This window comes from Scyliorhinus torazame, chromosome 10 (assembly GCF_047496885.1).
Source record: "Scyliorhinus torazame isolate Kashiwa2021f chromosome 10, sScyTor2.1, whole genome shotgun sequence".
Lineage (NCBI taxonomy): Eukaryota > Metazoa > Chordata > Chondrichthyes > Carcharhiniformes > Scyliorhinidae > Scyliorhinus > Scyliorhinus torazame.
The window spans coordinates 90717108-90741562 of record NC_092716.1 but is presented as its reverse complement, the minus strand read 5'-3'; the positions used below and the strand labels follow the sequence as shown (position 1 = coordinate 90741562).

At 47.2% G+C, this 24455-nt stretch overlaps 1 protein-coding gene across 4 annotated transcripts in view; it reads left to right on the top strand.

Annotated features, from left to right (window-relative positions):
• Positions 1–24455, top strand: part of slc12a3 (solute carrier family 12 member 3) — a 143158-nt gene that overhangs the window by 95408 nt on the left and 23295 nt on the right. For 2 of the 4 annotated variants that reach the window (XM_072518420.1, XM_072518418.1), the window contains 7 exons: positions 517–640; positions 1686–1787; positions 4174–4329; positions 13045–13144; positions 15041–15152; positions 15994–16128; positions 19259–19365. In XM_072518420.1, the coding sequence (XP_072374521.1) occupies positions 517–640; positions 1686–1787; positions 4174–4329; positions 13045–13144; positions 15041–15152; positions 15994–16128; positions 19259–19365 (836 nt within the window). The remainder of the gene's footprint in view (positions 1–516; positions 641–1685; positions 1788–4173; positions 4330–13044; positions 13145–15040; positions 15153–15993; positions 16129–19258; positions 19366–24455) is intronic. The other 2 variants (XM_072518421.1, XM_072518419.1) reach the window with 2 other exon arrangements.

Sequence of the window (24455 nt, the reverse complement as noted above, 5' to 3'; positions counted from 1 at the left end):
ACATTGTGAACATCCAGTTCACGTGTTGTGACTTAATAATACCAAACGCACACAAACAATATGGCTCATTGGTACAAAACTATTGATTCCATTGTACAGTGATCTGCTGCAACCCATGGTGAATTAGATTCTGGTCGACAAAGGACCAGAACACCCTTCAATAAACATTATTATACAGTTCTGCATTGCCGTGTCGTAACAACTATGAAGTACCGGAATTTTTGAAGTCTATTTTATATATGGCAAACCATGTTGACAGTTAAGACCCCAAACTGTTTCAAGGGTTGGGATGATGTTTATAAACAATTCTTTATTTACTTGTTCATGTGAAGTTCCAAACTTGTAATTCACTCCCAGTTTTATATTCTATACTCTATCTGTTGGATCAGAGACCATCATGGAGTGAAGGCTTTTGCGCGACAATGTCTACCATCAGAACAAATATTCAAAGTTATTTATTGCATGAAAGTTTGTGATTCAATTGAACCAATATATTTCACCTTTTTCTCGTGACAGTGCCTGTGCAAGGACAATCTATACCCTGGTATTGGGTTTTTTGGGAAAGGCTATGGGAAGAACAGCGAGCCCATTTATAGTTACCTCCTCACCTATGCCACTGCTGTTGGTTTCATTCTCATTGGTAAATATCTCATAATGTCTTTTCTGATCTTAGACTGGTGAAGTCCAAAACTGTACCTGCACTAAGTCATACCTGCATCGGGTAATATCAGATGCAACGACGGCAAGATTTGTTTAGTTCAAAATGTGAAAAATGGATATGGAATTCCAAAGTATTTAATTTTGAACTAAAATATCTAATAATATATTGCATTAAAAAATTGTGTGCTCTTTAATTTACTCACAGATATGAAGTAGTGGTTGGAGTGCATGTGTTTTAAGCTTTTTAAAAAATAAATTCAGAGTACCCAATTATTTTTTTCCAATTAAGGGGCAATTTAGGGTGGTCAATCCACCTACCCTGCGCATCTTTGGCTTGTGGAGGTGAAACCCACGCAGACTCGGGGAAAGCGTGCAAACTCTGCACAGACAATGACCCAGGACCGGGATCGAACCTGGGTCCTAAGCGCCATAGGCAGCAGTGCTAACCACTGCGGCACCGTGCCACCTGGCATGTTTTTTAAGCTGTTCTAGAAATTGATGGATTTTCTTTACAAGGCAAGCTTTCTCGAAGAACAATTACTGTATATAATAGTTTGAGATTACGGGCTGGATTCTCCGGTCCCCCAGCCGCGTGTTTCTTGGTGGCGCGCTGTTCGATGGCAGCGGAATTTCTTCCTACCGCTTGTCAATGGGATTTCCCATTGAAGCCACCACACGCCACCAGGAAACCCGTGGGCAGGTGTGTGCTGCTAGTGGGAAAAGAGAATTTCAAACACCAGAAAATTCTTCTTTTCCAGCTGTTACTTGCTGCAAAGTTCTCCAGGGCCAGGAAGGTTCTGCAGAGAGACTGTTGCCATGGAAACACCTCTCAAGACAATAGTTTGGAGAAAGAAGTTCCCAAATTAGACAAACCACATACGATCAAAGTCTTTAATTGTGTCATGTCAAGACACAGGAACAATACAACCATGATTCAAGGAAATTATACAATTCTCGATACAAAAGGTCCTGTGTCAACAGGCCCTAAAGCACATGTAACCAATGCTATGTTCTCTTTCATGCAGCGGAACTGAATGTGATCGCTCCCATCATCTCCAACTTTTTCCTGTGCTCATACGCTCTCATCAATTTTAGCTGCTTCCATGCTTCAGCTATCAACTCCCCAGGCAGGTTTTCAGTTTTTTCCTCATTTCTTGAGATGTTGTCTTGTGGATTTGGTCATTATTTCCGGCATCAGGTGAGGTATTAAGAACAGAAATGTGTTAGAAACTGGGGGTAAACCATGTGCGATTATGTCACCCTCCCTCTCCTTCCCCAGTTTGTGGTTTCCTGTTTAACATTCAGGTTCACGTGCACTGTGGGCACCGCTGCTATCCATTTCCTTCCTGCGGTTGCTCACCCACCTGGCAAAAGCATTTGTGGTTCAGAAGCCATCATTATTTCTGAGTTCTGAAGAGAAAATGTGGGTTTTCAGTACATATTTTAAAAAAAACTAAACATTCGCAGGAAGAAAGGAACGCCATTTAAAAAAAAAAACATTTCTCAGAAATAACAGATAAAAGAGTGGGGGCGAGCCCCAGAAGCATTGTATTCTTAAAATTATGTGATTTTTTGTCAATGAATTATAATTGCTCCTGAAGGTGAATTTTTCCCTCTATGCTCTACAAATTATATTTTTATCTGTAATTTTCTCTTTGTAAATAACTGATATACATTCCCGGCACTGTGTTTTACTGCACTATGGGCATATTGTTGTCGGTGAATACCACCTTTCAATGGTATGAATCATATCCCAGTTAACATAAGTTAGGAGGAGACGATGGTGTGGTGGTAATGCAATCCAGAGGCCCAGGCTAATGTTCTGTGGACAAGGGTTCAAATACCACCACAGCAGCTGGTGGAATTTGAATTCAATTAATAAAAACTGGAATTGAAAGTTCGTCTTGGCAATAGTAGCCATGAATCCATCATCGATTGTCGTAAAACCTATCTGATTCACTAATGTCCTTTAGGGAAAGAAATCTGTCATCCTTCCCTGGTCTGGCCTACATGCGAGTCCAGACCCACAGCAATGTGGTTGACACTTTTTAAAATAAATTTTTTTTTTTATTAAAGGTTTTCCTAAAATATCAATGACAAAATGAGAAAGAAAAAAGAACCCAACAGGGTTAAGTACAAAACACAATCTAAAAAAGCAACCCCCCAAACCCCTCCCAGTACATTAATAATAAATTAACATTAACACCCCGACTTAACACAACAGGTATATACACCCCCTCAGACCCTTCCAGTGTAAATAACATAAACAAAAATAAAGTAAACATCCCCCACCCCCCCGAGCTGCTGCTGCCATTGACCAATGTCTATCGTTCTGCCAGAAAGTCTAAGAACGGTTGCCACCGCCGAAAGAACCCTTGTACCGACCCTCTCAAGGCGAATTTCACCCTCTCCAATTTAATGAACCCTGCCATATCGCTGATCCAGGATTCCACGCTTGGGGGCCTCGCATCTTTCCACTGAAGGAGAATCCTCCGCCGGGCTACCAGGGACGCAAAAGCCAGAATACCGGCCTCTTTCGCCTCCCGCACTCCCGGCCACCCCAAATATTGCCGGCCCCCAGCCCGGTTTGACCCTGGATCCTACCACCCTCGACACCGTCCGCGCTACGCCCTTCCAAAATTCCTCCAGCGCTGGGCATGCCCAGAACATATTGGTGTGATTTGCTGGGCTCCCTGAGCACCTAACACACCTGTCCTCACCCCCAAAGAACCGGCTCAGTGGTTGACACTTAACTGCCCTCAAGCAAGCCACTCAGTTCAAGGGAGATTGGGGATGGCCCTGCCAGCAATGCCCACATCCCATGAAAGGAGAAAGAAAAAAGTAATATGTTGGAAATGTCCCTGTAAGTTTCAGTTTATTTATTCTTTCATGGGATGTGTGCCAAGGCCAGCATTTGTTGTCCATCCCTAGCTTCCCTTGAACTGAGTGGCTTGTCGGCCATTTCAGAGGCAGCTAAGAGACCATCAACAACAAAACAGTATATCTGGCCATACAGGTTAGCCAAACAGATGATATTTCTTAGAGTCATAAAGCCATACAGCAGTGGAAGAGGTCCGTCAGCCCATTGCGTCTATGCCAACCATCAAACACCTATCTATTCTGATCCCATTTTACAGCACTTGGTCCGTAGTCTTGTATGCTTTGATGTTTCGAGTGCTCATCTAAATGCTTCTTAAATGTTGTGAGGGTTTCCGCCTCTACCACCCTTTCAGGCAGTGAGTTCCAGATTCCCACCACCCTCTGGGTGAAAATGTTTTTCCTCAAACCGCCTGTAAACCTCCTGCTCCTTAACTGTTATTGACCCCTCTAATAAGGTGAAAAGTTTCCCCCATTCTACCCTATCTATGTCCCTTATAATCTTGTACACCTCGATGATGCCCCCTCAGCCTTCTCTGCCCCAAAGAAAATAACCCCCAGCTATCCAGCCTCTCAATGAGCGCTGGTCACACACACCACTTTTAAATTATAGATTTTGCTTTATGTTTCTAAAAGGCTGGAGACCCTCATTCAGATATTACAACAAGTGGGCCTCGCTGTTTTGTGCAGTAATTTCAGTGGTTATCATGTTCTTGCTGACGTGGTGGGCTGCCCTCATTGCTATTGGAATTGTTGGCTTCCTTCTGGCTTACGCATTATACAAAAAACCTGGTAAGTGAAGGGAAGCTGTCAGTGTGTAAGTATTATTACTGCATTCCGTTTTATACCAAAATCTATACTTATCCAGTGCTCACTTATTTGGGTCTCTGGAGCAACTTTCAGCTTTTCAGTTTTTTTTGTGGTTGGGTGGCACACGTAAATAAAATACACTGTGGCCTTTTTCTGAAGGTATTAACTTGTGCAGAAATCCCACAGTCACCAATAGCCCTGTTACCACATCTAAGTGATTACTACTGAAATATGAGCCTAGGCAGCAAGGATACTCCGGTTATTCAAATGTGACATGTATCAGAGTAAAATGAGACACATTCATCGCCCAACATGCACATTGCAGCGTAGGTCACTAACTAGTGCTCTGAAGCAAGAACCACTAGCTCCTCTTGTTTCATTTCCAACATAGGAAATTGGAGCAGGAGGAGGCCATTCGGCCCTTCAGGCCTGCCCCGCCATTCATTATGATCATGGCTGATAATCTAACTCATTAGTCTAATACCACTTTCCCCCTCATATCCTTTGATCCCCTTCGCCCTAAGTGCTATACCTAACTGCTTCTTGAAAACACACTGGGTGGGTTTCTCCGGTACTCCAGCGATGTTTTCCTGGATGCCATGCCCTCGCTGGCAGTGGGATTCTCCCTTCCTGCCACCTGAAAATGGGATTTCCCATTGTGGTCGTCCCATCCCCCAGGAAACCCGCAGGCGTGGGTGTGCTGCCAGCGCAACGGCAGAGAATCCCGCTCACAATGTTTTGGCCTCAACTACTTCCTGTGGTAACAAATTCCACAGGCTCACCGCTCTCTGGGTGAAGAAATTTCTCCTCATCTCTGTCCGAGGGCAGCACGGTGGCGCAGTGGGTTAGCACTGCGGCCTCACAGTACCGAGGTCCCAGGTTCGATCCCAGCTCTGGGTCACTGTCCATGTGGAGTTTGCACATTCCCCCCGTGTTTGCGTGGGCTTCTCCCGCACAACCCAAAAGATGTGCAGGCTAGGTGGATTGGCCACACTAAATTGCTCCTTAATTGGAAAAAAAAAAGAATTTGGTACTCTACATTTAAAAAAACAAACAATCTCTGTCCTAAATGGTCTACCCTGCATCCTCAGGCTGTGACCCCTGGTTTCGGGGACACCCAACATCGGGGACATCCTTCCTGCATGTACCCTGACCAGTCCTGTTAGAATTATACATGTTTCTATGAGATCTCCCATCATTCTTCTGAACCCCAGTGAATACAATCCTAACTGATTCAATCTCTCCTCGTACATAGATCCCACTATATTTTGAGAGGGCCATGAAGAATCCAGCACGAGTTTTAAGGATACAAAGTAATAACATTTATTTACAATAACATATATATATAACAGCAGCAGCAGCAACTTCCCTTGCTGCACACTCCTTCCTGCTGGTTCCTAAACTGGCCAGCTTTATTTATACTTGGAGTTTACTAATGGTTTCTCCGCCCCCCTCATTGGGGAAGCTCGCACTCCCACAGAATTGTGGGATTGTCATTAGTCCCCAGCCAATGGTAAGTAGGCAGGTTATAACATCCCTCGCCCCCCCAAAGTCCAAGGAATCCACCGAAGACCCTGGCGAAGGAGGGCGTCGGACTCGTTTTGCCGCAGGCCGGACACCATTTGCACGCGGCGCTGGATCAGGCGGCGTGTAACGAGACGGAGACCGGCGCTTCTGTGATGAACGGTGCAACGGTTGTACATCCACGGCCCATGGACCCGAGGAGTCCCCCTCTGATGCATCCTGTGTCTCCATCTCGGAGTCAGAGTCTGCTGCCTCTGTAATGTCAGCGTCTCGATCTCCATTCGGTTCTGTGACGACCTGCGCAGGCTTCGAGTGAGGCACCAGTGGAAGATTGTGAGGACTACCTTCCCTTGTCTCTGGGCTCTGCGGCTGTAGAAATGAGCTCCGGGGGCGGGGAATCTTTTGAGGGGATAGTCTTCTGGACCGAACGTGGTCTACATGTTTGCGCTGGAGACGACCCTGGGCTTGCACCTGGTAAGATATAGGGCCCGTTTGGCGAAAGATTACACCAGGAACCCACTGGCCACCACCAGCAAAATTCCGAACGAACACTGGGTCACCGGGCGCAAACTGCCGAATCGGCCGATGCCGAGAAAATCCCTGTCCCTGCCGTTCTTGTGTGCGGCGTACTTTTGCGCCAATGTCCGGGAAAACCATACTAAGGCAGGTGCAAAGTCTCCGGCCCATTAGGAGTTCTGCGGGAGCTACCCCAGTCACCGCATGGGGAGTGGTCCTATACGTAAACAAAAAGCGAGCCAGTCTCGTGTCCATTGATCCGGAAGACTGCTCCTTTAGACCTCTTTTGAATGTCTGCCAACCCATTTGAAGCCGGGTGGTAAGGGGCAGTGCGGATATGGCGTATGCCGTTCATCTTCGTGAACCTCGCAAACTCCTCACTCGTGAATGGAGTGCCGTTATCCGTGACCAGCACCTCGGGGAGGCCATGTGTACTAAACGACAAACGCATCTTTTCAATTGTTGCGCAGGACGTTGTCCCCTGCATCTTATGCACCTCTAGCCATTTAGACTGGGCGTCAATTAACAGAAGGAACATGGATCCTTGAAAAGGGCCTGCGAAACCTGCATGCAAGCGTGCCCAAGGCCGCCCTGGCCATTCCCAGTGATGTAGGGGCGCGGCCGGCGGAAGCTTCTGATGCTCCTGGCAAATGGAGCAGTTTTGGGCCTCCTTCTCAATGTTGGTGTCGAGGCCTGGCCACCAGACATAACTCCGGGCCAACATTTTCATTTTGGTCACACCTGGATGCCCATTGTGCAAATCTGTTAGTATCAGCTCCTGGCCTTTTCCGGGACAATCACACGCGTCCCCCACAAGAGGATGCCATCTTCCACGCTGAATTCTGACAGCTTGGAGGAAAATGCCCGCAACTCGCCTGGGAGCTGCCTATGCTGCCCACCATACAGGACTATGTGCCGAACCTTTGACAGGACTGGCTCCGTCTGGGTCCACTCACGGATCTGTGATGCTGTGACAGGCAAGGTGTCCATAAAATTTAGGGTTGCAACCACCTCACCGGTCGTGGGGGTCGACATGGGGCCGGTCGATAAAGGCAATCGGCTCAGTGCGTCGGCATTTGCTATCTGCGTACCTGATTTGTGCTCCAGAGAATACTCGTATGCAGCAAGCAACAAAGCCCAGCGCTGGATCCGTGCGGAAGCAATGGGCGGTATTGGCTTATCCTCTCTGAAAAGTCCCAGCAGAGGCTCATGATCAGTCACGATAGTGAAATGGCGGCCATACACGTACTGCTGGAAGCGTTTCTCCGCATAAACCACAGCCAGGCCCTCCTTCTCGATCTGCGCGTACTTTTTCTCCGCTGCTGTCAATGTGCGGGAGGCGAAAGCTATCGGTCGCTCGGCCCCGTTCTCCATCTTGTGGGACAGGACGGCCCCAATACCATATGGGGATGCATCACATGTGACGAGCAAAGGCTTTCCAGGATCATAGACGACGACAATTGTTGCTTTACCCGCCGGAAAGCGGTTTCTTGCGGCTGACCCCAAACCCAGGTGTGATTTTTCTTTAGCAGCAGGTGCAACGGGGCCAGCGTAGTTGCCAGATTGGGGAGGAACTTCTCGTAATAGTTTACGAGACCGAGAAAAGAACGAAGATGCGAAGTGTCAGTCGGGGCGGGAGCCTGTTTAATCGCATGCACCTTCTCTGCGACGGGGTGCAAACCTTCGCGGTCCACCCGATAACCTAGGTAGACTACTTCCTTTGCCTGAAATACGCACTTTGTGCGACGTAAACGGACTCCAGCCTCCGAAAGGCGTCTAAGGACAGCCTCCAGATTTTCCAAATGTTCCTGCTCCGACGTCCCTGTAATCAAAACGTCATCTAGGTAGACAGCAACACGTGGTAAACCTCTCAAAATGCCCTCCATAACATGTTGAAAAATTGCGCAGGCAGAGGATACTCCAAAGGGCAACCGTGTATATTCATACAGGCCCCGGTGTGTATTAATCATTACATATGGTCGGGAGGCAGGGTCCAGCTCCAACTGCAGGTAGGCGTGACTCATATCTAATTTTGTGAACGAGAGTCCACCTGCAAGCTTCGTGTAGAGATCCTCTATGCGAGGCATTGGATATCGGTCGAGTCGGGAAGCCGTATTCACTGTAAGTTTATAGTCGCCACACAAGCGAACTGTGGCATCTGGCTTCATTACAGGTACAATTGGTGCTGCACAGTCAGCAAAACGGACGGGCCTGATAATACCCAAACGAGTGAGCTCCCCTTCTACCTTCTCGAGCAAGGCGTAAGGCACCGGGCGTGCCCGGAAATAGCGCGGCGTGGCTCCTGGTTCGACTTGGATACGAGCTACGGCCCCTTTTATTTTCCCCACACCAGGCTGGAATACCTCTGGGTATCGTCCTAGCACCTCAGTCAACCCTTCAGAAACTGTTTGGAGGATGTGCTGCCATTGCAACCGCAAATGGTGCAACCAGTCCCGACCCAACAGGCTGGGCCCATGGCCGCGCACCACGATAAGTGGGAAACACCCCTCCTGGCGTCCATAAACAACAGGGGTCATTGTAGTTCCTGCAATGTCCAGTGGTTCCCCCGTGTAGGTGGCCAACCTGGCCTGTGAGTCGGTTAATGTAAGGGTCTGTATACCCTGCTTGATGCGGTCGAATGTCCTCTGGGCGATCACGGAGACCGCTGCGCCAGTGTCCAACTCCATCTCAAGCGGGTGGCCATTGACCCGTACTGTCACCTTAATGGGGGCCACACGGGGAGCTGCTACACAATGCAACTGCAGGCAGTCGTCCTCCGTCTCCACGTCCTCGGGAGTAGTCGCCGCAGGTTCTTCCACATGGAAGGTACGGCCCCTGGGCTGGTCCCAGTTATGGCCCCTGGGCTGGTCCCAGTTTCGGTCGGAACGACGGCGCCTCTGGCGCCCCCACGACCGCCGTCCGCGACGGGGTCGGCGCCTACAAGTCTGACACGGACATGGCTCCTCATCCATTGGTTCTGGAGAAGGCTCCCTTCGGGGAGGAATGTCCGACGGCCACTGGCGTCGGTCCGGACGTTGCCTCGCCCAAGGTACCGCAGGAGTGCGGGGGGACGTTTTCGGACGGAAGGGGTTGCGCCCCAAGGCATGCACTTCCATTTCCTGTAGCTCCTGCACTCCTCGTTCTGCGCTCTCTCGGGACAATACTATTTGAATGGCCTGTTGAAAAGTCAATGTTGGCTCAGCTAACAACTTTCTCTGGGTGGCCGCATTGTTAGTACCGCAAACCAAACGGTCGCGTAACATTTCTGACAAGGTCTCACCATAGTCACAGTACTCCGCAATCCTGCGTAGCCTGGATAGAAAATCGGCAAGGGATTCTCCAGGGTCCTCTCAGCGGTATTAAACCGGTAACGCTGGACTATCGTGGACGGGGTTGGGTTAAAATGTTGCCCCACTATATTCACAAGTTCATAAAATGTTTTGGTGTCCGGCGCAGCTGGATATGTAAGGCTCCTAATCACCCCAAACATATGCGGGCCGCAGGCGGTGAGCAATATGACCACCTGGTGCTCATTTTCGGTGATATCGTTTGCCCGGAAATAGTAACGCATCCGTTGTGTGTACTGGTTCCAGCTTTCCAGCGCAGCATCAAAAACATCCAAACGTCCGTACAGAGGCATGGTATAATAGAAGACAACCTCCAACCTGTATCCAACAAAAATCCAGGGAGGTGGCTTCAGCAGTGTAGACAGCTATTCATTTTAACCTTCGTCGCCGGTTTTTGAGGGCCACGAAGAATCCAGCACGAGTTTTAAGGATACAAAGTAATAACATTTATTTACAATAACATATATATATAACAGCAGCAACTTCCCTTGCTGCACACTCCTTCCTGCTGGTTCCTAAACTGGCCAGCTTTATTTATACTATGAGTTTACTAATGGTTTCTCTGCCCCCCTCATTGGGGAAGCTCATACTCCCACAGGATTGTGGGATTGTCATTAGTCCCCAGCCAATGGTAAGTAAGCAGGTTATAACACTATCCTAGGAATCAGTCTGGTAAACCTTTGCTGCACTCTCTCTAGAGCAAGAACATCCTTCCTCAGATAAGGAGACCAAAACTGCACACTCCAGGTGTGGCCTCACAAAGGCCCTGTAGAATTGCAGCAAGACATGCCTGCTCCCATACTCGAATCCTCTCGCTATGAGGCCCAATATACCATTTGCCTTCTTTACCGCCTGCTGCACCTGCATGCTTACTTTCAGCGACTGGTGTACGAGGACTCCCAGGTCTCATTGCACATTGCCCTCTCCTAATTTATTGCCATTCAGATAATAGTCTGCCTTCTCATTTTTGATAACCTCGCATTTATCCAAATTATGCTGCATCTGCTATTCATTTGCCCACTCACTCAATTTGCCAAATCATAATGAAGGATCTCTGCACCCTCCTCACAGCTCACCCTCCCACCCAACTTGGTGTCATCTGCAAATTTGGAGATGTTACATTTTGTTGCTTCATCTAAATCATTAATATATATTGTGAATGGCTGGGGTCCCAGCACTGATCCCTGCGGTACCCACTAGTCACTGCCTGAAAATTTGACACAGACCCATGAATTCCTACTCTTGTTTCCTGTCTGCTAACCAGTTTTCTATCCATCGCAATACACTATCCCCAATCCCATGCGCTTTAATTTTATGTGCTAATCTCTTATGCGGGACTTTGTCAAAAGCCTTCTGAAGTCCAAATATCCACATCCACTGGTTCCCCCTCTTTAACCCTACTAGTTACATCCTTGAAGAATTCCAGTAGATTTGTCAGGCATGATTTTTCCTTCATAAATCCATGCTGACTCTGTCTGTTCCTGCTTTTTTAAAGTGGTCAGCTAAAAAATCTTTGATAATGGATTCTAGAATTTTCCCCACTACCAATATTAGGCTTACTAGTCTATAAATCCCTATTTTCTCTCTACCTCCCTTTTTAAATAGTGGAGTTACATTAGCTACACTCCATTCTGCAGGAACTGATCCAGAGTCTCCTGGACGATGACCTCCAATGCATCCACTATTTCTAGAGCCACTTCCTTAAGTACTCTGGGATGTATATTACTCGGCCCTGGGAATTTATCAGCCTTTAATCCCATCAATTTCCCCAACACTATTTCTCTATTAATATTGATCTCCTTCAGTTGCAGCCTCTCATTAAACCCTGTGTTCCCCGACATTTCTGGTATCTGGGGCTGGATTCTCCGACCCCCCGTGCCACATTTCTGCCTCGACCCGCCGGCGGGATTCTCCGTCATGCCAGCCGGTCAATGGGGTTTCCCATTGTGGGGCATCCCCACGCCGTCGGGAAACCCCCGGGCTGCCGGCAAAACAGAGAATCCCGCCCCTGATTTGTGCCCTTATTAGCGAAGACAGAGTATGGGTTTAGTTGCTCAGCCATTTCTTTGTCCCCTATTATACATTCCCCTGTTTCTGACTGTAAGGGACCTACCTTTGTCTTCGCCAATCTTTTTCTCTAATCGGACCTATAGAAACTTTTACAGTCAGTTGTTATGTTCCCTGCAAGCTTTCTCTCATACTCTATTTTCCCCTTCTTAATCCCTTGGTCCTTCTTTGCTGAATTCTAAACTGCTCCCAGTCCTCAGTTCTGTTGCTTTTCTTGGCCAATTTCTTTGCTTCCTCCTTGAATCGAATACTATCTCTAATTTCCCTTGTAAGCCATTGATTGGCCACCTTTCCCGTTTTACTTTTGTGCCAGACAGGAATAAATAATTGTTGCAGCTCCCCCATGAACTCCTTGAATGTGAGCCATTGCCCATCCACTGTCATCCCTTGAAGTAACATTTCCCAATCTACCATAGCCAACATTACAGGTTTGTTGCTGCCATAAGTTAAAGAGCACGACAGCATTCTGTCGAACAGTGATTTTTGGGTTTCTGTATTCTGTGCCTTGCATATTGTGCATCTCAATTTATCAGTTACAGTACAGGCCTTGTTGTTGTCATAAGTTGAAGAGCACTACAACAGCCAATCTGTCAAGCAGTGATTTGGGGTTTCTGTGCCTTGCATTGTGTGAGTTGAGGGCGGGGTCAGGAAGGGTATTGATGTCATTGGGGACCGGACTCCATGTCAATGGGGGTGAGCTGCCACGTCACCAGGGGGCAGGGTGTGACGTGGGGCCCTCATCAAGATGGAGAACGCGGGACCTCCAAAAGTGTAAGTCTGCCTCTGCTCCAAAGTGTTGTCTTGACAAAGTTCAATTAACATGGCGCATGCTGATAATGAACCTTCGACCTTCCCAGTTTATATGGGGATGTGAGTCTGTGCCAAATGGTAGCTGCATAACAACGACAGCACATTTCAAAGCCCTGCATAGCAAGCATTTTGAGAAATCTCTGAGACATGCAATAAAGTGCGATATGAATGCAAGTCTTTCTTTCTTGCTCCCTGAGTAATGACCATTGCTACTGAGCCAGTGGTGAAATCTGTTTAAGTATTTATATTGGTGATTAATTCACTGTTGACACACAGCCCCATTCAAGTTTTATCTGCAGTAGCTTCAGTTGTTAGAGTAATAATATTTTTACATTTAAGACCAAAGGAAAATTGAACCAATAATGGGATTGCAGAAGAAATACTTTAATAAATAAAAATGTGTTCTCTGTACATCTCTCACTTTCCCTTCCAGCTGCAAATTGGGGGTCATCCATTCAAGCTGGTTCCTATAACATGGCCCTGTCCTATTGTGTGGGGCTGAATGAAGTTGACGATCACATTAAAAATTACAGGTAATGTACAAATAACAGCGCAATTTGCAGCAGGTAGCCACAGAGCTTAATTTTATTTCTCTCACCCAGGAATCTCCAATCATTTCACCACAGGCCAAAAGAATGATTCTGCATTAAATTAAACAAGAGTAGCCAATTAATCTTTATACAACAAAATTAAATTAATGCAAGCGTGGAGAGTGCTGCCTCTACCAGTTTGACTGTTAAAGCTCAGCTAAACAGAGATTGGCGACCAAACCTAGGAGGTCGTCTCAGCTTCAAACCTCCCTTCCCACTGATTCAGGTGTTAGCATCTATTAATTTCTCTGTTACTCTAAACACCGACAGAATAATTCACTCATCCCACTGGCATTCATGTGGAAAGTGAAGATTATCAGGTTAATTGGCAGACACTAGGGTGGTCAATCCTCCAGCATTAGCCTGGAGTGAGCACGGATTAAAGATTAATCTCCTAGATGCTGCTAAATTACCTTGAAGAACAATCATAGGTGCATTAAAAAGTGTTTGTTTTTTTCATATGGTTTTTAGTTATAAAAATATTGCAGTGGGGAAGGGAGCTGCTTCAGCTCAGTTGGCTGGACAGTTTATGTGTGATGCAGAGAAAGGCCAACAATGCAGGTTCAATTCCCATACCAGCTGAGGTTATTCATGAAGGCCCTGCCTTCTCAACCTTGCCCCTCAACCTGAGGTGTGGTGACCCTTATGTTAAATCACCACCAGTCAGCTCTACTCCCAAAGGAGAAAGCAGCCTATGGTCACCTGGGATTATGGTGACTTTACTTCATTGTAGTGGGGGTAAAATGGTCGGTTGACTGACAGTCAAGAAATCGAACAAAGTGGCTGCATGGACTATTTCCTAAACGGTGACAAAATTCATAATGCTGAAGTGCAAAGGGACTTGGGAGTCCTAGTCCAGGATTCTCTGAAGGTAAACCTGCATGTTGAGTCCGTAATTAAGAAAGCAAATGCAATGTTGTCATTTATCTCAAGAGGCTTGGGATATAAAAGCAGGGATGTACTTCTGAAGCTTTATAAAGCATTAGTTAGGCCCCATTTAGAGTACTGTGAGCAATTTTGGGCCCCACACCTCAGGAAGGACATACTGGCACTGGAGCGGGTCCAGCGGAGATTCACACGGATGATCCCAGGAATGGTAGGCCTAACATACGATGAACGTCTGAGGATCCTGGGATTATATTCATTGGAGTTTAGGAGGTTGAGGGGAGATCTAATAGAAACTTACAAGATAATGAATGGCTTAGATAGGGTGGATGTGGGGAAGTTGTTTCCATTAGCAGGGGAGACCAGGGCCTGGGGGCACAGCCTTAGAATAAAAGGGAGTCGCTTTAGAACAGAGATGAGGAGAAATTTCTTCAGCCAGAGAGTGGTGGGTCTGTGGAATTCATTGCCACAGAGGGCGGTAGAGGCCGGGACGTTGCGTGTCTTTAAGACAGAAGTTGATAAATTCTTGATTTCTCGAGGAATTAAGGGCTATGGAGAGAGAGCGGGTAAATGGAGTTGAAATCAGCCATGATTGAATGATAGAGTGGACTCGATGGGCCGAATGGCCTTACTTCCGCTCCTATGTCTTATGGTCTTATGGACGTCATCAGAAACTGCACTACAGTTGCCTCACTCTGTTCAATGCTGTTGAATCTCTCATATTCCTGCTAAATATCACACATTCTTCTGCTCAATATGATTGTGTTGTAAATTAGTTGTGTATCTATTGACAAGTTCATGTCTATTTATTTTGGGGTGTTTGTCGTCTGCTTCTAACAGAATAAGTACATTTCCTACATGGTGTGTTATTATCTGCCCCCCTCCATTTTGATAGTGTCCCAGAAAAGCTGTGCTATTTTTCCCGAACATAAAGCTTGTATACATTTTTTCTAGACCTCAGTGCTTGGTTCTTACTGGTCCTCCTAACTTTCGTCCAGCACTGGTAGATTTTGTGGGGACTGTCACCAAAAACCACAGTTTGATGGTGTGCGGTAATGTGATCATTGTGAGTATGGTTGAAACTTTGGAGTTTAACCTTCATTTTCGAGAATAATATGCAGCAGTGTCCTTTCCTTGTTAAAAATAAATAGCTATTTGGGAGATTTCACTCCGAGTCCATACGGTGAACTTCTAAATATTCTGCTGCACACTCTGTTTAGTTGTTCCTTTTTAAGATCTTCTAAAGCAGATATGTGTGTGCAGAGAACTGGAAAAGAACAGCTGACCTTACCTTGGATTGTATTACCTTCTGACACTCACGGGACTGTCTACATTGACAGGGATTTCTGGCCTGTTCTTGCGCTACTCAGCCCCTACACTGGAGTTGTGGGGTGTCCAACTTGGTGGCATGGTACCTGAAATCTACACATTTAACAACTTAAAAAAGATAAAACCAGAATGCTACATTGATTTTCAGATTGATGCTGCAGTATGCTTTGCTTGTTGACATGCAAGGTCTTTAGCTTGGGAATTCTGCTGTTGCTGTACACCAAGTGTCTCAAGGTTACAGTTTTATAGGGATGGGGTGGGCAGGAGAGCGGGGAGGTTATTTGTTGGGTGAGCCTATGTTTTGTGGCTGGTATTTCTGTGAGGATCACAGCTGATAGCTGGGTGGCGGATTTTCCTTCTGGTATCAGGCTGCCATTCTCTCTGTAGAATTGATAAAGGGAGACTGCTTGGTTTACTGAACAGCTCCAGTATGTTTTGCGTAACCTGGGGGGACCTGATATTCACTTAGAAACCAAATTTCATTATTCAGTCCACCGGATCACTGGAAATTGCTAACAATTAAATATGCTGAGGAGTAATATATTTCATAACTAATTATGCCCTGTGTTTAACGTAAGGGTCCTCACAAGGAAAAGGTGTCTGAAATATGCTCAAGTGGACACATTAAGTGGTTGACCAAGAGGAGGATCAAATCCTTTCATACAGGTGTGGCTGCAGATGATTTACGAAGTGGAACGCAAATGTTAATGCAGGTAAATGCATGACATGTAAAAAGTACAGAGCAAAGACGAGGTGGGGGCAAAGAGATGAGACAAGATGGGCGGGGCCGATGAGACGAGGTGGGGGGAGGGCGAAGAACCAAGACAAAGCGGGGTGGGCGCTAAGAGATGAGAGGAGGTGGGGTGAAGAGATGGGACGAGGCAGAGTGGAGGATGGCGAAGAGCCAACACGAGAAGGGTGGTGGCTAAGAGATGAGACTGGGTGGGGCGAAGAGACGAGATAAAGTGGAGTGGGGGCGTAGAGCAGAGATGAGGCGGGGTGGCGGCGAAGACATGAGGGGGATTGGGGGATGAACAGATGTGGTGGGGGTGAAGAACGGAGATGAAGCAGGGTGAAGAGATGAGGGGAGGTTGGGGATGAACAGATGAGGTGGGTTGGGCTGGAGAGCAGAGATGAGGTGGTGTGGTGTGAAGAGCTGAGGGGGCTGAGGGGTGAACAGATGAGGCAGGGTTGGAGAGGTGAGATGAGGTGGGGTGGGGTAAAGAGATGACGGGGGTTGAGGGGCAAAGAGCAGAGATGAAGCAGGGTGAAGAGATGAGGGGAGTTGGGGGTGAACAGATGAGGCAGGGTGGGGTTGGAGAGCAGAGGTGGGGTGGGGTGAAGAGATGAGGGGGGTTGAGGGGCGAACAGATGAGGCAGGGTGAAGACAGCTCCATTCCACCTCAAACCCCTTGAATGCTTCTGGTCCTGGCCCCACCTAGACCCACAACCCCCACCCCCCTACCTTCTATCCAGTCCGGCTCCACTTCACTGAGAATTGATATAGTCGCAGCAGGTTATCATGGGCTCTCTGAAGAGGAGTTTTTTTCTCCCAAAATGGGGGCAGAAATCCTGCCTCTAGCCCGTTAATTCTCCATAGACCATTATCTGGCTGCAGGACAGCCATCAGAAGCTGGGGTGAGTTCCCTGCCTTTTTTGGTGGCAAACCCTGCCATATTAAAGAAATCCTACTCAAGAAAATGAAGCAAAATAAATGAGAAGCATGAAAATAAAAGAGAATCAAATCAAATATTTCACATGCTGCTTGGGTGATGCCCATCTTAATACATCGCTGAAGTCCCAAACCAGTTGTGTAGGACTTTTGATAGGGGTCTTGAGTAGCCCACTTGCATATTGTTAGGTTGGGAATGGCAAAAGGTGAGCAAGGACACAGATAGAAAAGAAAATCATCCTTCACTCTTTACATGCCCCCGAATTACAAAATGCAGAATGATCCAAATGTGCCATTGTTCATACCTTCTTTCTTATTTTGCATATTTGCTGCCATTTTAAAAATAATGGATGTTCTGCAACTATCTCGTGTGAGCTCATATGTGCAAGTATAAGAACATTTATATTTCTTCAACTGCAGAATGATTGAATAACCTATCATCTTGAAACATATTAGCCCAAAGTTTGCTGGTGGTGATGAAGGATGGCTCCTCCACTGACTTTAGAAAAGCTGCGCACTAAGATTTAACAGGCACTAGAGTGCAGGCTTCCTCTATTCTGACATCCGTTTGAATTTGACATGTTCTACAGAGGATTTGTGATGTCCAGGGACAGGACAGGCAACATATCGACTCATCACTTTGAAGAATTCTCACAGAGAATTCTGTTGGAAATAGAAAACTGAAGACATGCATCACATTTTGAATCCTTGTGCAGAAAGCAAAATACAGTCTGGGAAGTACACATGAGAGTAAAGGTGAAACTCCAACATGAGAAATTAAACTTCCAAACAAAGAAAAACCTTTTCAAATCTGCAGTCGTTCTTCTGAGGGAACAAGACTTCACACTTGTAAGATTAATTTTCCAGGGTCAGAGAGGTTGTTCAAACGTAATTATGACCAACACAATGCTAAAAGCTTAGTTAAGTCTGACAAGTAAGACTTCACTTTTTTGCTGATCCTTGTGGTAAGATTAGTGGGTGAATAATTTGTGCTTTGTTTTAATGAACAAAGGTTGCTACAGTATCCTCTCTGGAAATATCCTCTGACAGAACCTTTTTCAAAATTATTTTATTGTACGTAGACATTTGGATGGTGGCATCACAGTGCTGTTACTGGATGAGTAATCCAGAGGCCTAGGCTAATGGTGTGGCAACATGAGCTCAAACCCTACCATGGCAACTGGTGGAATTTAAATGAATTAATAAATCTGTAATTAGAAACTTTCTTCACTAAACTATTGTATTGCCGTAAAAAAACCATCTGGCTCACTAACAGTCTTTAGAGAAGTAAATCTTCCTTCCTTACCCGGTCTGGCCTACATGTGACTCCAAATCCCCGGCAGTTTGATTGACTCTTAACTACCCTCATAAATGTCCTCCTGAGACATTCAGTTGTATCAACTTGATGCAGAAAAGTCAAATAAATGCCAGATTTCTCAGTCCACGAAATGAGGCTGGCAGCTTCACTATTATTACAACAACAAATTCCATTCTTTATGTTTAAATTAACTAATCTTTCCCCCACTTTGAAAGAATGTTAGAGAGTCATAGGGTTTTACAGCACAGAAACAGGCCCTTCGGCCCATCGGATTTGCATCAGCCATCAAGCATCTATCCATTCTAAACCCACTTTCCAGCACCTAGTCTGTACTCTTGTATGCTATGGTGTTTCAAAAGCTCATTTAAATGTTTTTAAAATGTTATGAGGGTTCTACCACCCTTTCAGGCAGTGAGTTCCTGATTCCCACCACCCTCTGGATGAAAACGTTTACCTCAAATCCCCTCTAAATCTCCTGTCGGTTATCGTAAATCTATGCCCCCTGGTTATTGACCCCTCAACTAAGGGGAAAACATTCTTCCTGTCAGCTCTGTCTAGGTTCTTCATAGTTTTGTACCCTTCAATGAGGTCCCCCCTCAGCCTTCTCTGCTCTAAGGAAAACAATCGCAGCCAACTTTCCTCTCTTCATAGCTGAAACGTTCCAACCCATGCAGCTTCCTGGTGTATCTCCTCTGCACCCTTTCCAGTGCAATCACATCCTTCCTATTGGATGCCAACCAGAACTGCATACAGTACTCTAGCTGTGCCCTAACAAGTGTTTTATACAACTCCTTCATCACCCTATGTTATATTTTCATACATATTAAAACTAATCATGTTACCTGTTTAATAGGCTGTAGGTCTTGGGAGGATGAAGCCCAACATACTTGTGATGGGGTTTAAAAGGAATTGGCAATCTGATCACCCACAGAATGTGGAACATTACATTGGCGTTATCTAGTAAGTATCCAACAACTCTATATTACTTCAGTGTGCAAAAGGCCAATCATTTTAAAAGGACTTCGACTTTCAAGCACTGTTGATGGGAATTTACTTCAAAGTGTTATAATTTTAACAAGTTTCATCATATTCTGATTTGCAGGGTATTATATTTGGGCTTTTGCCAACACTTTCAAGGTTAGACTACAGATGGTATCATGAACTGAAACTTAAACCTTTGCTACTCACTGAATATGGTGGGCAGAAGTCTAACTGCTAACCCTGATTGTGGTAAATGCTTGCTGGAGAGTGTGACATGCCCACCACAGTCTGCTGTCACTAAAGAAAATGAAAAAAAGGGACAGCTGTCTGCAGTTTAAAACTAATATTTAAATACAGAAACATTTATAAAGAAAAACAGAAAGATAAGGTAGTAGGTTTCAGAAAGTCCCAAGATAATCAAATTTAGATACTGAGCCATAATGTGGTGTAACATATCTTTTTCTCTTTATTCTTTCTTGGGATGTGGACATCACTGGCAAGCTCAGCACGTTACTCCTCCGGCCCTGGGTCACTGTCCGTGTGGAGTTTGCACATTCTCCCCGTGTCTGCGTGGGACTGACCCCCACAACCCAAATATGTGCGCGGTAGGTGGATTGGCCATGCTAAATTGTCCTTGGTGTCCAAAATTGCTCTTGGTGTTGGGTGGGGTTACTGGGTAATGGGGATAGCGTGGAGGTGTGGGCTTGGGTGGGGTGCTCTTTCCAAGAGCCAGTGCAGACACGATGGGCCGAATGGCCTCCTTCTGCACTGTAAATTCTATAAACCACTGTTACACCTGTATTAGGTGATGTAAGGTAGGACCTGTACTACAGGTTCGCCGGTAGCCCCTGCCTACTGGCTCTGCCCAGTAGGCGGAGTATAAATATGCGTGTCCTTCATTCAGCAGCCATTTCGCCAGCTGCTGTAGGAGGCCACACATCTTAGAGCAATAAAGCCTCAGTTGTATCCAAATTTAGTCTTTGTTCAATTGATTGTGCCTCAATTTACTGCTCTAAGATTTTCTAAAAGATGGACCTCCGAATCAAACCAGATCGCCTGCAGCTGGATCCGCAATCAAGCGATGCCATTAAAACTGGGGAGAAACACAGAATGGTCGTGGACTACAGCCAGCTTTGCTAGCTAGCTTGCTTCGAGGTGTACATCAACTCCGTGACCACACTTGTTCTGGAGGCTCAGAAGACACAGATCCTGTACTCAAGGTTGAGCTCCAACATGTTTTCGCTGATCCAGGACGTCCCGAACTACGCTGTGCCATGGCGCTTCTCAAAGAAAACTACGCACAGAAAACGAACACACTCTTTGCCAGGCACGTACTCGCCACTCGCTCTCAACTCCCTGGTGAGTCCATAGAAGACTCCTGGCGGGCCCTAATCCCACTCGTCCGGGACTGTGACTGTCAGGCCGTTACGGCCACTGAACATTCCAACCTTCTTATGCGGGATGCGTTCGTAACGAGGATTGAGCCGGACCTCATACGCCAAAGACTGTTAGAAGGGTCCATGCTCGACCTAGCTGAAACAAAGAAGCTAGCGCACTCCATGACGGTTACCTCACGTAACATTCAGGCCTGCCACACCAGCCGCGCGGCCCACCCCTCCCACCCCTCGTGGACCCCACAAATGGCCGCCCCAGCGGGGGCCTTACCCAGTCAGTACGCCTGCGTCACACGCCAGCCCGGGGGTCCCCGATGCTACTTCTGCGGCCAGCAGAAGCACCCTCGCCAACGCTGCCTGGCCCGCGCTGCCCTTTGCAAGGCTTGCGGCAAAAAGGGGCACTTCGCCGCGGTGTGCCAGACCCGCGTAGTCGCCGCTATCGCCCCCACCCCCCTAGCCTACACACAATGGCCGCCGCCATCTTCATCTCCCCTGACCACGCGCGGCCAATGGGCACCGCCATCTTCACCTCCCGGGGCCACGCGTGGCCAATGGGCACCGCCATCTTCACCTCCCAGGGCCACACGTGGCCAATGGGCACCGCCATCTTCACCTCCCGGGGCCACACGTGGCCAGTGGGCGCTGCCATTTTGTCCCCCGCAGGATCTTCAGGCGCCGCTATCTTGTCTCCCCCACGGGACATAGACACCGACAGCATTCCAGGACCTGGGCCCCCCCGTTTCCCCATCATCCGACGTCAGCGACAACCGACCAAGGCTCGCCCAGTGACGATCGACCAATCTCGTCCGCACAACCTGGCCACCGCATCGGATCGTGTCAAAATCAACGGCCACGTGACCTCTTGCCTGCTGGACTCCGGGAGCACCGAAAGCTTCATACAGCCGGATACGGTAAGGCACTGCTCCCTCGCGGTACACCCCACCATCCAAAGAGGCCACCTTCCCGTACCTAGACAGCATCACCATCTGCGGCCATGACCAGCAGGACCACGATGCCAACCTTGCCAATTTTCTCCACACCGCCACTCTCCTCAACCTCACCTACAACAAGGAGAAGTGCATGTTTAGCACGACCCGCTTAGCCATACTCGGCTATGTGGCCCAGAATGGAGATCTGGGGCCCGATCCTGACCGCATGCGCACACTCATGGAGCTTCCACTCCCCCACTGCCCCAAGGCCCTCAAACGCTGCCTGGGGTTCTTCTCGTACTACGCCCAGTGGGTCCCAGTGGGGAGATTTAAAAAGCACGGGAGATTTAAAAAGCGCAGGAACTGCGAGTCAGAGCGGAGATTTTAAAAGATCGCGGCCTAGTTTTGGGAGCCGTTCGGAGGAGGAGGAGCAGTCTCTGTCAGGGAGAGAACCTGATAACATCTAAGACACTCAGAAGGTAAGAAGGTAAGTAAGTGATTTTTACTCATTTTTACTTTTATACCTTTTTCAAATTGTGTGTGGGGGGGGGAACTGAAGTGACATCACACAAAAGCTGTGACCTGAGTGGCTGGTTGGGAATCTACACTAAATTAAAAAAATTAAGCATTGGTAACTAGTTAAACATAATTACATAATTATAATTTAGAGGGGTATCTAAGCCAGAGATCGGAGAGTACTATATTTAGCTTTCGCATTTAAATTAGAAATCTAGTGCTAGGAAACAGATAGTTAACAGTAACTTTAAAAAAAAAAATTAAAAATATTTTTTTAAATTTTAAACTTTTAATTTTAATTAATTGACGCAATGTCAGTTAAAGGGGTGCAGTGCTCTGACTGTGAGATGTGGCAGGTCTGGGAGGCTTCCAGCGTCCCGGATGGCTTCATCTGCAGAAAGTGCACCTAACTGGAGCTCCTCACAGACCGCATCGTTCGGTTGGAGCAGCAATTGGATGCACTTAGGAGCATGCAGGTGGCGGAAAGCGTCATTGATCGCAGTTATATAAATGTGGTCACACCCAAGGTGCAGGCAGAGAAATGTGTGACCACCAGTAAGGGCAGGCAGTCAGTGCAGGAATCCCCTGTGGTTGTCCCCCTCTCGAACAGGTATACCCCTTTGGATACTGTCGCGGGGGATAGCCTATCCGGGGAAAACAGCAGCAGCCAGAGCAATGGCACCACGGCTGGCTCTGATGGGTCAAAGTGCAGAAGAGCAATAGTAATAGGAGACTCTATAGTCAGGGGCACAGATAGACGCTTCTGTGGACGTAAAAGAGACTCCAGGATGGTATGTTGCCTCCCTGGTGCCAGGGTCCAGGATGTCTCCGAACGGGTAGAGGGCATCCTGAAGGGGGAGGCCAAACAGGCAGAGGTTGTTGTACATATTGGTACTAACGACATAGGCAGGAAGGGGCATGAGGTCCTGCAGCAGGAGTTCAGGGAGCTAGGCAGAAAGTTAAAAGACAGGACCTCTAGGGTTGTAATCTCGGGATTACTCCATGTGCCACGTGCCAGTGAGGCTAGAAATAGGAAGATAGAGCAGCTAAACACGTGGCTAAACAGCTGGTGTAGGAGGGAGGGTTTCCGTTATCTGGACCACTGGGAGCTCTTCCGGGGCAGGTGTGACCTATATAAGAAGGACGGGTTGCATCTAAACTGGAGAGGCATAAATATCCTGGCCGCGAGGTTTGCTAGTGTCACACGGGAGGGTTTAAACTAGTATGTCAGGGGGATGGGCACGGGAGCAATAGGTCAGAAGGTGAGAGCATTGAGGGAGAACTAGGGAATAGGGACACTGGAGCTCTGAGGCAGAGCAGACAGGGAGAAGTTGCTGAACACAGCGGGTCTGGTGGCCTGAAGTGCATATGTTTTAATGCAAGAAGTATTACGGGTAAGGCAGATGAACTTAGAGCTTGGAACTTGGAACTATGATGTTGTTGCCATTACAAAGACCTGGTTGAGGGAAGGGCAGGATTGGCAGCTAAACGTTCCAGGATTTAGATGTTTCAGGCGGGATAGAGGGGGATGTAAAAGGGGTGGCGGAGTTGCGCTACTGGTTAGGGAGAATATCACAGCTGTACTGCGGGAGGACACCTCAGAGGGCAGTGAGGCTATATGGGTAGAGATCAGGAATAAGAAGGATGCAGTCACAATGTTGGGGGTTTACTACAGGCCTCCCAACAGCCAGCGGGAGATAGAGGAGCAGATAGGTCGACAGATTTTGGAAAAGAGTAAAAACAACAGGGTTGTGGTGATGGGAGACTTCAACTTCCCCAATATTGACTGGGACTCACTTAGTGCCAGGGGCTTAGATGGGGCGGAGTTTGTAAGGAGCATCCAGGAGGGCTTCTTAAAACAATATGTAGACAGTCCAACTAGGGAAAGTTCCTCTACTGGACCTGGTATTGGGGAATGAGCCCGGCCAGGTGGTAGATGTTTCAGTAGGGGAGCATTTCAGGAACAGTGACCACAATTCAGTAAGTTTTAAAGTACTGGTGGACAAGGATAAGAGTGGTCCTAGGATTAATGTGCTAAATTGGTGGAAGGCTAATTATAACAATATTAGGCGGGAACTGAAGAACACAGATTGGGGGCGGATGTTTGAGGGCAAATCAACATCTGACATGTGGGAGGCTTTCAAGTGTCAGTTGAAAGGAATTCCGGACCGGCATGTTCCTGTGAGGAAGAAGGATAAATACGGCAATTTTCGGGAACCTTGGATAACGA